This window comes from Aotus nancymaae, unplaced genomic scaffold (assembly GCF_030222135.1).
Source record: "Aotus nancymaae isolate 86718 unplaced genomic scaffold, 86718_ANA_hifiasm-v0.15.2.pri h1tg000030l, whole genome shotgun sequence".
Classification (NCBI taxonomy): Eukaryota; Metazoa; Chordata; class Mammalia; order Primates; family Aotidae; genus Aotus; species Aotus nancymaae.
Window position 1 is genome coordinate 1658005 of NW_026988443.1, and position 16029 is coordinate 1674033.

Here is a 16029-nt window from a genome sequence, read left to right on the forward strand (position 1 = left end):
GGAAGGGATATACACCAAATAACACCAAAAACACTGATTTTATATATATGGTGGAAGGATTATGGATATTTTCATTTCAATGTTTTAGTTTTTTCCAATTAAATTTCCTGCATGGAAAATAAATGAAAGCAACAAGATCATATAGCTGTTTTACTGTTATTTTTTCATCTTCTTAGTGTGTAAGCTTGGTGAGGACAGGAACAATAACTTGCACATCTCTGTTTCTGCATTAGGGGTATGTACATGTCATACTGGACAGGGCTTCATAATTCTCAGAGTGCTCTCACCTACTGTGTATGGGGCAGCTAATACGGTGGGGCAGGCTGATAATACAGTAGACTCCCAATATACCCATAGTGGAATCCCTATAATCTGTGAATAGTAGCATGCATATGGATACATATATAATATATACAGATTTTAAAGAATAAATAGTACATTTCAAGGCAAAAGATGCCATTAGGTTAAGGATATTGAAAAGAGTAGAAAGAGCTGTGAAGAGGGAGGCTAGAAGGAGCAAAGACCAGGTTCTCCCCCAGGTTCCTAGAGGAAATGAGGCCCTGCTCAATTTTGGACTTCTGGTCTCCCCAGCTGAAAGAAAATCAATTTCTGCTGATTTAAGTGGCCAAAGTTGAGGTAATTAGTTATGGCAGCATCAGAAAACTAATACAGCAGGCATTCCCATTTTACAAATGGCAAATCTCAGGCATAATTCTGTGCTTAATAGTCCTACAGCTGGGCCGGGCGCGGTGGCTCACGCCTGTAATCCCAGCACTTTGGGAGGCCGAGGCGGGTGGATCACGAGGTCAAGAGATCGAGACCATCCTGGTCAACGTGGTGAAACCCCGTCTCTACTAAAAATACAAAAAATTAGCTGGGCATGGTGGCGCGTGCCTGTAATCCCAGCTACTCAGGAGGCTGAGGCAGGAGAATTGCCTGAACCCAGGAGGCGGAGGTTGCGGTGAGCCGAGATCGCACCATTGCACTCCAGCCCGGGTAACAAGAGCGAAACTCTCTCAAAAAAAAAAAAAAAAATAGTCCTACAGCTATTAGGAGGCAGAGAAAGAATTCAAACCCAGATCTTTGATATCTAAGTGCAGAGCAGTATTCTTTCTATTGCTCATATATTCTAAAGTATTTATTCAGTTGGGTGGTTAATTCAATCAGCCAAATGAGAAAAATCATATAAAACAATTTTTGTAGGAATTCTGAAAACAAGACAATTTGTTGAATCATTTTTAAAAAGTATTCTTTTTAATGTTGTTGGCCTGACTATATGCTATAAGACAGAAAAAAATCTAAGAAAATGTGGCACCATCTCTGATATGCTTCCAAATCCAAGTGATATGTTTCTATGCCAATTTCTATTAAGTTCTTATTGTTTATGGAATAATTTCCCTTTGACTTTGCTAATTTGTTTAAAGTCATTTCCCTTTGACTTCGCTACTTTGTTTAAAGTCTTGATTTGATTAACTTGACTAAACTCATCTCTTTTTTAACCTTAAGATTCTAAAATCAGAGTTAGAGATGACCAACCACTTTAAAGATAACTTGCTCTTTACCTGGAATAAATGAATATTTCGCTCGAAATCCCAGTCCTTCAAGCTCTTCATCAGAACTAAACTTAATCCACATGAATCTCCCTGTTGATCTAATTAATGGAGGGCTTTTCACACCACAGTAACGATCTATAAGAGGAGAGAAACCAAATGGCCCATCTCGAACTTCCAAGTGATCAAACCGACACTCAAATGATGGCTCTATATAATAATGTTCATCAAAGGTCAACTCTATTCTTTGACGTGGAGCAGCTAGAAAATAAGAGTAAGCAAATCAGGGCAACACAAACAAGAAGGAATATAAATGTACTGACACAAATGAGGAAAGCAAAACAACTGTTCTGCTAACTGCTTCATAGACAAAGGTCGTAGTGACAACTGCTATAAAAGTCATGATAAATGTTGTAACTTAAAAACAATGCTACTCTGTAGAACTATAGTAATCTTTTCCTTTGGCTATGGTATCTACTAAGTTAAATATTCTTGACTGATGCCACTGCTTACTTAGTTCAAGATACAATGTACCACAATACATAGAAAAATAAACAAAAGAAATGAACTCACTTAGGTGGACATAAATTTGAATTAAGCCTTACAAGGGATGCCAGTAAGTTTAAGTTTCTTATCAGAGAAGTTTTTCATATATACTAATGAACCTAGTTGAATTATATTTTGGGAGATTCAAACTTTCCATAACATTTCTGCTAGTATCATGTAATGTATTCAATATGCAGAAATTCTTATCATTACTTCAGTTTAATTCAAATACATGTTTAAATTTTTTTCAAACTGGTTTATATAGGTCATTTTACCAACACATTTAGTTTTACAAGAAAGTAAAAATTCATCCAATAAAAGAAATTGGTCCAATACCTTCCAAAATGTAGATACACTCCTTGTTTGGTGGATATGAGTCAGGATAATTTGGTGAAGCAAAATGACCTCCATTGCTGGTTCGAACCCAGATGCCACACTGGGTTGCAGGAACATGCTTGATTCCAATATTTTGTCCATCTTGGGGAAAAACGGCATTTAAAACACTCATTACAGCAAAAGATAATCATTCTTCTCTTTCCCCTACCACTTTCCAAACAATTGCTCACTCTATGCTACATATATAAAATTTTCTAAGAACCACTGTCAAATTTAGCATAACAAATGGAGTACAGAAGTGAAAGAGAGGGAGGAAAAACTTGCTGGGAGAGGACAAGTTTGCCATGTAAGAGGAAAGGGAAATAAAGGGCTTATATGCACATAACAAAGTGCAAAACCATATAGGGGAATCTGCTAAGTCAGTAAGATGCAATACAATTCAGTTCTAACCTAAAAATAAAAATAAAGGCATCCCAAGATTTGATCTCTGATATGGGGCCCTCATACTTAGTTTTATACAACAGTGAAAGAAGATTCCAAGGTTACAGAGGGATTTTAGTTGAAGATTGTAGACTAAACAGATGCATTTAGCTCTGCTCCCTCCTCAAACTCCACTTAAACAACAATAAAAGGATTTTTAAAAGGGTATAAACGCTTAAGTACAGAGAGGTAGATATAGCGGTAACAACTGGAGGTACCAGGAAGTGGGTGGGGGTGGCGTGTAGGCTAGTTAAAAGTCTGTTTAGAATGAGCTGGGTTTTCAGTACCCTTTCCTACTCCACAAATCTAGCTTAGCTGCTGCTCTTCAACCACATCAGAACACTAGAGGTGATTTCTTTGGAGAAGGTAAAACAACAGGGACTAGGGGACAAAGGCACAGCTGAGAAGAAAAACAGGGAGACGAGTGAATGTTAGCACATGTCCCAGCCTTCCTTTCCTGCTGAACCCCTACAAAGGCCTCCTGGTCAGATATTGAGCCTTTAAGCAGGAAAAGAGAAGATTCTTTTCTGGGAATCTAAACAGCCCTAGGAAAGACCTGATGCAGACAAAGGAAGGAGTTCCCCAATGTCAGGTGTGTCAACAGTGAGGGCCAGTGACCAATCCTTGCCCACACCTGCAGACAGTTAACAATCAGTTTTTAATACCCCTCTTAAAATATGAGCCTTCAAGGATGACCAGACATTGGAGGAAAGCCTCTAATATAAAAAACAGGAGAAAAGCAACTCTGAGGAGATAAAGACTACATAAGAAAAATATTTAAAAACCACCACTACCACAAAACAATCATTTAATATCCTGAGAAAGAAAAGCAAGTAAATCCATAAGACAAGAACAAAGATAGTCTACAAACAGAAATTATACCCAGAAAACAGAACCAAAAAAAGCTTCTAAAAACAGAAGAAATGAAAAAATTAGCAAACTATGATCCTGAGTCAGACATGACCTGGAGCCTGCTGTAAATAAAGCATTACTGGAATATACCCATGCCCATCATTTGTATGCTTTTGTTCCTGGACAGAAGAGTCAAGGAGTTAGAGGAGTTGCTCCAGAGACTGTAAGGCTTACAGCACCTTAAATACTTATGATCTGATCCTTTACAGAAGAAGTGTTCTAATTCCAGGTTTAGAGGTAAAGTTGAAGAAGTCTCAGAGAATGTGGAGCAAAGAGAGAGACGGAAAATAGAAGAGCTAGAAACAGCCGGGCGCGGTGGCTCACGCCTGTAATCCCAGCACTTTGGGAGGCCGAGGCGGGTGGATCACGAGGTCAAGAAATCGAGACCATCCTGGTCAATATGGTGAAACCCCATCTCTACTAAAAATAAAAAAAAAATTAGCTGGGCACGGTGGCGCGTGCCTGTAATCCCAGCTACTCAGGAGGCTGAGGCAGGAGAATTGCCTGAACCCAGGAGGCGGAGGTTGCGGTGAGCCGAGATCGCGCCATTGCACTCCAGCCTGGGTAACAAGAGCGAAACTCCGTCTCAACAACAACAACAACAACAAAAAAAAAAAAAAAAAAAAAAGAAGAGCTAGAAACAAAAACCAAGAGGGCCGTAACCAAGTAAAATAATAGGAATCCTGAAAAGACAGAAGAGAGAAAATTGAGGAAAGGGAATTTAAAAATTAAAACGGAAAGGCAAAACTCAACTGAATGAGTAACTTAATGTAAATCCTGAATATTGAGTTAACCAGAATTATGACAGAACTGTACTGAGAAGGGTGGTACAAATGAAAGGTACAACAACACTCATATATGGATAGGGTGGACAACAGGTGTGTGAAAGAGCTAAATTCTCATCTTCCACAGTGAAAAATCAGTATCTACTGTCTAAAACGGAAATAACCAAGAAGTAGAAATATAGCATGTTATTCAGAGAAAGGAAGAGAAATACGAAAAGAATCAGCTAAGAGTGATTATTTCCATGGAGCAGGAAGTTAAATAGGGCAAGAAGGGGAACTGATTTTTCCTAATTAACTTTTAGGAATGCTTTGATTTTTATCATATGTATATATTACTTAGATGAAAATAAAAAACAAACAAGGTTACACTGAAAATGTACTAAATTTAGACATAAAAATCTGGTTCCAAAAAATCACACTAGCTTATCATCTATCATAAATCAAGACAAAATAACAGGACCAAGCTTTGAATAAAACATTAATTAAACTGTTTCATTTGTTTAAATTAGAAAAAGGGACTTTTATCTTTGCTTAGTGATAAAATGTAAATCTCATTTAATTTTTGGATATAATCCACAGTATGCTAGGAGCTACTAGTGATGTCAATTTTTAAAATTTATCAGAGCAAGACTTTATGCTGACAATTTACTCTAGTTAACTGCAGCTGAACCCAGTTAAATTGAGGCTGTAGGGTTGACAGAAAGCCTTAGGTCACTGGAACACCCCAAAGGGATTATGGAAATAGTACTCAAAGTTGCAATCCTTTCAAATAAGCCCGTCCATTGTCTTAAACATGCAGTAAGTCACCAATGTCAGTACTTTACCTTGGGTTTTTTGGGCCACAGCAATCCCTTCCACTACCAGTACTGTTATTAACAACACTAAAGAAATAACAGAGAAGAAAAGTTACAATTAAATCCATACTACATTTTACTAAGTCAATAAAGAAAATCGGATGACAAAAAAAAAGATTAACTAAAATCACTATTTATTACTAAAATTCACTTGCAAGATCTTTAAGCATTAAATGTTATGCTCTGATTTGCAACCTAACCCTTAAGATAACCCAGGAAAAGACAAGTGGTTTTGTACTCATTTATACACGTGGCATTTAAAACACTTTTCAACTTAATAGTTTATTTAAAAAAAACCCTTTTTTTTTTGCAACAGATCTTGCTCATCCTAACTATTCCTCTATTTACTTTAGTCCATCTCAGAGTTTACATGTAGTATAGCTGGCTCTGCAATGTGCTATGGCAGTGAAGTTCAATTAGATTATCTGCTTTCTGAGAACATTCATAACCAAGACAGAGGTAAGGGGGCAGCAGTCTCCTAGAAATCAATTCAAACTGTCTTATGGTTGTGCAATACTATGCTGTGCTCTGTGTTACAAAGGCTAGCCATATTTAGACACTAAAGCCTTTTCCCATGTTGAATATTTCTGAGACCCAATCAACAACATATTGAATTGTTTTGTGTATGTGGTTTGAAGACTTAAACATTTTTATGGATGGTGCACTCTCCCTTCCAATGGAAACCATACTGCCAGCATGTCATGAATTACTGCGTGAACTGGAGTTATTCATTCAGTGAATAGGCACTTACAGAGTATCCACTGAAAAGCAGGCACTAAGGATGCACAGGTGTGGAGACAGAAAAAGAGCAAAGTGGTTAAGAGTGTGGACTTAAGGAGTTACATGAATCTAGGTTAGGGTTCAAGTTTTGCCTTGTACCAGCTGTGAGGCCTTTTCAGCTCAGTTTACTTATTTTTAATATGGGGATGATATATAAATAGGCCAACCTCATTGGTGGCTGTGAAGATTAAATGAGATGATGTGCATAGTACTTTTACCTGACAGGCATTCTGCTAAATAAATGATGGATATTAGGACAAACCAGCATCGACAAGGAATCAATGTATTGCTGAATCTACAATACAAGGTGAAATGGAGTTTAATAGGAGATATGCAGAAGGCATAATGGAAACAGAAGGTCCATTCTGCTGGGGGTTAAAGGAAACAGAAAGAGGAAAACTCCTAAAAAAGAAGGCATAATCTGGTTGGACCTTATAGGACTTGAGCCCAGGAGAAGGAGAAAGAAATATTTTAAATAAGAACATGGAAGGCCAGTGATGGTGACTCATGCCTGTAAATCCCAACACCTTGGGAAGCTGAGGCAAGAGGATGGCTTGAGCCCAGAAGTTCCAGACCAGCCTGAACAAAATAGTGAGGCCCTGTCTCTGTGAAAAAAAATTAGCCAGGCATAGTGGCACATGCCTATAGTCCCAGCCACTTGGGAGGCTGAGGCAGGAGGATCACTTGTGACCAGGAGTTAGAGGCTGCAGTGAGCCATGATTGTGCCACTGCACTACCACCTGGGTGAAAGAGACCATGCCTCAAAAAAACAAAATAAAAATAATATAAAAACATGAAGGCATGAGCTCTAACTTACAGCAGGTTTTAGGGAACTCTGAGTAATACGGTGTGGTCAGCATGTGGAAGGCTACAGTGGTATAGTAGGTTAGAGAAAAGTTGGGTGAGATCCGATTTAACAAGTTTTGAATGGCATGCTAAAAAGTTTGGACTTCTAACTATATAATAAGAAGCGTAGTTTTTAAACAAGTGTATGACATTATCACTTCTGTGTTTTAGACCGATAATCCTAATGGTTGTGTGGTGTCTACACTTTTAATGAGAAGACAGAAGATCATTAGGAAGCAAAGGTGATCATGTTTGCATTATCATCTTTGAAGCAGAGCAGTGGCAGTGGAAAGGGAAAGGAGGAGGGATTAATGACATGGTTCAGATTTAGAGTCAAGTGCAACTTACAGGACATGAGGGGTGAGGGAGATGAGGCACTGGAGTCTGCTAGTGCAAGTGGCTGGTAGACAGTCACCACTGTTCACTCAATAGCACGTTCTGGGTGTCTACCACCAAAGTCACCAATATAGAAGTGCTAAGAGGTAGTTCTTGCTATTCAGTTCACATCTTAAAATCTAATTATTTGACATCTTCATCTTTGGTTTCTGGCATCCTTGCTGACCTCTGTGTCTCCTCTGTCTTTTCTCAATAACATTAATTTCCCCCTTTGCTTTCTTTGGTTGATAGTAGTGTTGAAGATCTCGTGTTATGCTGAGATCTTTAACTCTTCACATCTTTACACTGGATCTGATTAGAAGAATGGAGTTTTGAAACTTTTTTTTTAAAATAGATTTATGATCTAAAACAAAAGTTCAGATAATAGTACATATTTGGTAATTCAGCAAATAACCCAACCATTTTAATCAATTTATCTCACTAGAAGACACTATCTCCCAGGCATGTCATTCAAATCATGCACAATTGGTCAATATTTTGTGCTCAGTATACTGTTCCTCCTTAATCATAGATGTAACCATTTACTAGTTCTGACATTTACAAATCCATTTATAAGCAAGTAACCACAAAAAGCCAGCAGACAGGGAACCTAAGAAGCCAACAGACTGAAACCAAGACAGCAACAGTACAACTATGGCAAAGGGATGAACTGTGCCAGCACAATTATGATATACAATGACCAATAAAAATGTGCCTGTGTAAAATAATTGCTTTATGAAATCTGCATAGAATACACAAGTAAGGTAGCTCATACTGAAAATAAAGTTGCAACGCCAAATAGCCTATTATACTCTTTTCAACTTTATTTAGAGGGCTGTGCACAGTTTTCTTTTTTTCTCAAGTAATTACTAGCTATTCACAACTCAATCGACCAAATGAGCTGTGCCACTAAATATAAAAATGACGTATAAAGAACAGTGTGAATCTGCACAGCAATTAGGAATAGAAAGATTTACTGATACAGTTTTTGGTAATACAGTTGTGACTATTAATCCATTCTAAATTCTGTATCATTATAAACACAGTTTCCCGAATTGTGTAACAAGATCTTTGTACACTGCTTGAGTTATAATCAGGCTGAGATATTAAAACAAATTCCATTAATGCTAAACCCTGCAATTATTTAGCACATGAAGCAGTTCTGTGGTTCTTTGTTCTGTCTGTATTCCCAGTCTAGGTGTCACTGTTCCCTCTTACTAAAAGGATCAATAATTTCTGAAATCCAGGAATAACTCATACTTTGAATTCAAAGATAATGTAAATAGGAAGGCACTAATTCTATAAGGCAGAAATCTACACAAAAATAAAAATTCTAAACTCTATAACCATGCAATTTGATTGTACAGAGAACTACTTGTGATTTGATGCTTGAGAAAGGTAGTGCCCACCATTTATGACGTTACTCCTGGTTCTAGAGTTGAATTTAGTCTTATAATAACCCGTGTACAGATCTGACCTAAAATGAAGTCACTCAAATGATAAAGATAGGTGCTATTCAGGCTGTTAAACAATCCTCAAAGCCACTCCCTTTATTCCTCCTCTTTTTTTTTTTTTTTTTTTTTTTTTTTACCATGAATCACTGTCATTTTAGCTCTAAGCAGAGAATCCTGTTCCCAGGCTTTCCATTTTAAAGGCCTATTTTCCACTGTAAAAAAAAAAAAAAAAAAAATCAAAGTCACATTTATTCTTTTCACTGTTACTTAACAGTGGCAATTCTAGCTAATGCAATAAATGCTGGAAAGAAGACAAAATTATTATTTATAGATAATGCTACTGAAAACCTAGAAACTTCAAGAGAATTACTTGAAAAATTATTACACCTATTAAGAAAGTAAAACTAAAATAAATAAACAATAAATATACTGAATAAAATGAAGCAGTAACATGTGTCTTAGTAAAATAATGCTGCAAAGATAATGAGTCTTTCCAATAGGCCATGCATTTAATATTTTAATTAAACTCTTAGTGAGTCCTGTTTTTGGACTTAACAAAATGTTTTTGATGCTCATCTTGAATATTAGCCAAAGAAAATTTAGAAATAACATAAAATACATAAAAAAATATATGATATACTTATTGTAAAGCTACAGTAATTAAAAAATGTAGCAATAACACAGGAAGAAACAGATGAGCTGTTAAACATGCAGCAACCCACTGTCTAACAGGTAGTGAGTCACCTCCTGGGGGCAATGAACCAAACACACATGGTCCTTATTCTCCAGGACCTTATAGATAAAAAAATGAAAAACAATTAAATGCTCAGAAATAGACATACATATCCAAGAACTAATTTTTACTGATTGATTGAGACAGAGTCTCACTCTGTTGCCCAGGCTGGAGTACAGTAGTGTGATTTTGGCTCACTTAACCTCCGCCTCTGGGTTCAACAATTCTCGTGCCTCAGTCTCCTGAGTAGCTGGGACTACAGGCATGTGCCACCATGGCCAGCTTATTTTTTCTATTTTAGTAGAGATGGAGTTGCACTGTGTTGGCCAGGCTGGCCTCAAACTCCTGGCCTCAAGTGATCTGCCTGCCTCAGCCTCCCAAAGTGCTGGGATTACAGGCGTGACCACATCCAGCCCCAATAATTTATATACATGGTAGTTGAAATCCTTGGTGAAAGAATAAATTTAATAAATGGTTCTGGGATAATATATTAATACTTTGAAAAAAATAGATTTCTTCTTCTAGTCAAAAACAAAAAAATAAATACTAGATTGGGAAAAAAATGTGAATTATGTATATACGTTGGGGTGAAGAGCACCTTCATTTACTAATGACAGAAAGATAAATAAAAACTACTAATAACTGGGGGGAAAAAGATTAGGCCATCATAAAAATGTGCCAAAACCCAAAATTCAGCCTTACAAACATACTTACATACATATGTGCAGATTCTAGTGTTGGTCAGCCTATAGGAAACTGACACACTCATAGAATGCCATCGGACTGGAAACTGGCACAACTTTTTGGAGATTAATCTGGTAGTATACATTAAGGCTCAAAAATGTGCAAATCCCACCAATATTTCTACTTCCAGCTGTGAGAACTGAATCACTGGGACTGTGGTTCTCAAACTTTAATACGCACCATAATCACCTTGGGTTTATTAAATTACAGAGAGGGGTACTTTCAGAGACTGTGATCCAGTGGGTCTGAGAAAGGGCTTGAGAATCTGCCTTTTAACGAATTCTCTAGTGATGCGGAAGCTGCTGGAGCTGGGACCACGCTATGAGAACCACTGCAACAGGAGCAGGGTGGGTTACTGAAAGCAACAGCCAGAACTGGCCTTTTTCCTCCTTTGGTGGACATGTTTGGACCAATAGGGATTGAGCAGGGCAGGGGTGGGCAAAAAGGAGTTGAGTCAGTTTTGAAAACGTTGAACTTGAGGTGAATGCTCTACTATCTATTCTTATAAGGCTCCCAACAAATACTTCTCATTCTTTCTGAACATCTGCACTTGCCAGCGACCTCAGACCTCTTTGCTTCCATGAAACTACACTGTCTAAAACTTGCTTTCTCCAGGAACCCTTTTCCAACTAATTTCACTTGACAGCATTCAGACATTTCGCTACGGATCATTCAACAGCTCTCCATCTGTTTTTATTATTTGTTGTTGTTCTTTACTGATTTTTGTACACTTCTATGTTAATATTAGGTTTGGCATGAGCAACAGAAATACCTAAACTAACAGTTTAAGACAGAAATACATTGCTCTGTCATGTGAACAAACTGGAGATAGGGAGTCAAGTGCCAGAATGAAGGGTTTGTCAATACCAGGACTTGGGCTCCTTCTGTCTCATTACCCAGCTATGAGAGGCTCATTTCCAAGGTCACCCTATGGTCCAGTATGAGGCTGAAGTGCCAGCTACTCTATCTTCATTACAGCTCCCACATCTGCATTCTAGTCAGCAAGAATGATGATTTGATAAAGAGCATTCTCCCTCTCTTTAAAAACACTTGCCCGGGATCTACAATGATCTCAAACTAAAATATTTAGGGCCAGGAGTGGTGGCTCACGCCTATAATCCCAGAACTTTGGGAGGCTGAGACAGGCGAGTCACAAGGTCAAGAGATCGAGACCATCTGGCCAACATGGTGAAACCTCATCTCTAATAAAAAAAAAGAACAATTAGCTGGGCGTGGTGGCACATGCCTGTAATCCCAGCTACTAGGGAGGCTGAGGTAGGAGAATTCCTTGAACCAGAGAATTGGAGCTTGCAATGAGCCAAGATTGCACCACAGCACTCCAGCATGGCGACAGAGTAAGACTCTGTCTCAAAAAAACAAAAAAAAGAAAAAAGTTTAAACAACAAAAACAATTCCCCAAAGATGCACACATCATTTTCTACTCATACCTAACTTAGTCACATGGTCACCTAAACCAACAGGAAACTGGAAATACTTCATTTTGGGCAACTGTGTGCTCAGCTAAAATTCACAGAATTACTGACAAACAGCTAAACGGATATTTGCAGAAAACTGGAAGTTTCTGCCACAGTCCCTATAGTGTATTGTGTACACAGCAGCCAGTGATCTTTTCAAAATACAAATCAGATCACATCACAGCCTTGTTTAAAATCTTCCAGTAAAGTCCCATTACATTTAGAACAAATCCATGCCCCTTACTCTGACTTCAGAGGTCCTATGTGACCTGGAGCCTGTGTATCTCTCTGGCCTTCCGAGTGCTCTCTACCAGAACACAGGCTTTCTTCCCATCACTTAAAACACATTAAGCTAATGCTTGCCTCAGGGACCAGCTGTGCTTTCTGCCTAGAATCTCTTTGGCTAGTTCCTTCCTGTCTTTCAGGTCTTGTGAGGTTTCCCTGATTTCTAAATAAGCACTACATTTTCTCCTTCATCTTGCTTTATTTTCATTACTGTATTACCTGGCATTTTGGGGCTTGTTTATTGTCTGTCTCTTCTTACTAGAAAGAAGGGCCTTGTCTGTCTGAACCACTGATGCATCTCCAGGGCCTAAAAGACTGCCTGACCTCAACAGTACTCAATACAGACACAACGAACACATGGGGGTGACTGAGCATGACTCCAGTGTCTCTTCTTTGTAACTGCAACACATAGCACAGTAACTGACAAACACACATCTTGATCGAACAAACAGTAGCCACACATGTGACCTCACTTTTTTTAATGTGAGCACAAATCAGGGGACGGGAAAAGAACTGAGATCACCTCCACCCTCCTGAGATACCCTGCCACCACTGTTACTTTTCTCAAGCGAGCTCAATATACCTTTGTTAGTAATTAAAGATGTCTCTACATATTCCTGTGTTAAGCAACTAAGTGGTAAACATAAGGCTTTTAAAATCTAACACAAGATGCTAGAACCACCTACCTGGTCTCCCTGTTCATTAGTAATTTCTTATAATGACAGCAGAATGGAGTTCAATTAGAGTCCACATACTATTTGACATGGCAGTCACTTGTTTTTGATAAACTATGTTCCAAAGAACAAAAAAGGTACCCAAATTTAATCAAATTCAATCATACTTTACTAGTTAAGAACAAAGATGGATGGTGAACTTTGGGATCACTCCAGCCTACATATGCTAACCACACTGTCAATCACTTTAGTAAGAAAGAGTAACTCTGTAGCAGAAGTGCTTTCTCTTTCCTGCAGAAGGTGACAAACTCCTCTTTAGTTGAGCTGATCTGAGATGGCACTTTTGTATGCTCTATTTTAATGACACATCAGTCCTCCTGACTGCATGGCAACTACCATCACCTTCTAACATGATCAGGTCATATTTGAAAGACTACTTGATATCTTCTTGTGCTGTAATTTCCAATGTTACTCTAGGCATATTTAAACTAACATGTCTTAATGCCATAGAAAGGATTGAACTTTCAGATTAGTATACCCTGTAATTTTGGAAGCAATGTAACAAACATGTTGAAGTGTCAGTTCTTGGGGTCACCCTGGTGTTTGAGGTGACTGAGAGGGCAAGGCTCCCACTCTGTTCTTTTCCGTTTTCCTTTTTTTTTTTTAAAGTGCTTCCTCACAAGAGTTCCTCTGAAGTCTGGAAACCATTGGATGAGATCACCTCTTAAGATGCTCCTTTCCAACTCAAAGACCATAAAATTGGAATTTCCAGTGCCTCAGGGACATGTATTTCTAAGTACCAATAATTATTCTGCAGGAGCTTAAGTTGAAAAATGATAGGAGATCATGCTGGATGGGTGGTACCCTAAGAGCAAGAGGTAGCCTATGGTTTTAAAATTTCAGATATGAACTTTATTTATAGTCTATCATTTTTCTATCTTTTCTAAAAAGGACTGAAAGTGGCTTTGATATGAACTTTTTTTTGTAATGCAGGATTTTTCCTAAAGAGTGAGTTTACTTTCAAAATGAAAGATAAACCAGATTGCAACTGAGGATTTACTACAACAAAACCATTATTTAATAAGACTTTTGAATTGACAGTGTTAAAACAGTTTTTCCCAAACCCTGGAAGGAAAAGTCAAAAAGTTAATTTTTAACAAGGCTTTAGTATTAAAGCACAAGTTTTTCAGTACCACATTTATTTCTGTATAACTAGTTTATATTCTTGGGTGAGATTTAAGAATGAAAAACAGGAGTTAATACTTGCACGGTCTCAGACAAGATTTTAAATACAGTGCCAAGGAGTATTTGTGCTCTGTTACATCACAAACGTAACCACAGTTTATACAGCTTTAAATATTGCTGAGTTGAATAGATTCTCCAGAAACAAGTGTGCAGAATGAATAAGAACAAAAAATAGATTTATCATCTTCATGTAATATTTTCATGGGACTATAATGCTTAGTTAACCTTGATAGAAAGTTAACTCAAATTCTGTGAGGGCTACAGTAATCATAAACAGTTAAAAGTGAATTATTTAGTTTCAGCAACATAGGACAAGGTTTAAAAAGCCTAGTAAGATTATCTTTTTGCCTTAAAGGCTGAAAGTAAAACAAGAATAATCAGTGGCATCTTAAAGAACTAAAATTACTTTCTACTTAAAATCTCACACTCATTATGGCTGATTTATTTTAGTAGAAACTGACCATAATATTCCAAACAAGGCTTTTATTGGTAATATCTACAATTATGTAAATGTTAAATAGCTGCTTCAGATAAGAACCTCTTTGATGTTGAAGCAATTCACTTTATAGATAATAAGGAAAACTTTTTCATGCCTTGGGGCACACAATGAGTATGAGTACTGGGAAAGGCCAGTATCTTTTTAAAAGGCAATTTTTAAAAATAAAATATTTTTATATAGCTTATACATGCATTTGGTTTAAAAAAAATCAAGTGACACAAATGGGTGTGCCGTGAAACCAAAGTCTTCCCTTCATTCTTGTCTTTCCGTCCCCTGGATTTCTGTATTAGAATCAACTCCTGTTAACAATTTCTTGAATCTTTCCAGACCAATTCTTGGCATTTACAAGTTAATACCATAGAAGACTTTAAAAATAGCTTGCTTTCTCTCTAGGAAGCCGCCACCAACAGCAGTAACAACAACAATAATTCAGCTTGAGCTTTAAAAATACTCCAGCATGTAAAAATAGTGTATGTTGACTAACACGGAAAAAAGAAAAGCCAGACACTATATTGTTTTCACTGTAGCTGTGCCATCACCAGAATCCTTTCCTGAAAGGTGCAACAACTCAACGCTTCATCATATTGGCCAGAGAGGGCAGTGTGCACCCACCGCAAAGGCGAAGAAACGCTGCAAATCCCTTCACCATTGGAGGAGGCTCTATCAGCCCCTGCCCTAACCAGCTCAGTTTTATCAAGTTCTGCAGGTAAAGCGGTGTGACAGATCTATGCGATGTCATCCGGGGGCTGCCCTCAGATGCTCGGTCAGTAGGATGCTGACCACCTTACCGTGGTGAAGGCGCAATTCGACAACGGCAGAAAATTCAGATAAGCAGAACGATCAGAAATCCTACCGTGCATACGGTTTATCATGAAAGAGTAAAACAAAACATTCATTTCCCCGGAATGACTGTAAAAATTAAGAGTTAGAGATATGAAAACCACAGGATGAATTTCAGAGCTGTTTTCAATTGTAGTATAATAAAGGAATTACTAAGTATTTATGGTTTGTGAAATATTTGTCAGCTAGAAAGTCCTGGGTTACCTTAGTGTAAGCTGTAGATCGGTTTACAGTGGGGTAAACGTTTTAAATTAAATTACTGACATCTCAGTCACAAATTTAGGAATATGTGGAGAGGAGATAACGTGTCCAATTAAAATCAAAAGCAAAATTACACGGAACTTTCTAATAAAACAAATGTGAAAAAAGTGTTGTTATGGAGCAGGAAAAACACCAAGATCTGCCACTCAACAAATAAGAAGAAGCAGTGCTAAGCTGTACGTGATACGTTAATAATGCCTCAGTTGTACCCTCAATATTTTAAAGAACATGTGATGACATTACAAACATACAGATATTCAATTTTCAATCTAAATAAATCAGCAGGGGTATAAGAGAAGTCCTTTACGGAGTGTTGGTGCTATTCTCCCTCTGGAAATTGAAAAGACGATGTATT

General features: G+C 37.7%; 1 protein-coding gene across 2 annotated transcripts in view; it reads right to left on the minus strand.

The window, feature by feature from the left end:
• The window catches only part of NETO2 (neuropilin and tolloid like 2), a 63449-nt gene that overhangs the window by 46460 nt on the left and 960 nt on the right, over positions 1-16029 (minus strand). The window contains exons 2-4 of one of the 2 annotated variants that reach the window (XM_021673608.2): positions 5434-5490; positions 2433-2573; positions 1563-1688 (exon numbers count right to left, since the gene is read on the minus strand). In XM_021673608.2, the coding sequence (XP_021529283.1) occupies positions 1563-1688; positions 2433-2573; positions 5434-5490 (324 nt within the window). Of the gene's footprint in view, positions 1-1562; positions 1812-2432; positions 2574-5433; positions 5491-16029 lie in introns of both variants that reach the window. The other variant, XM_021673606.2, reaches the window with a different exon arrangement.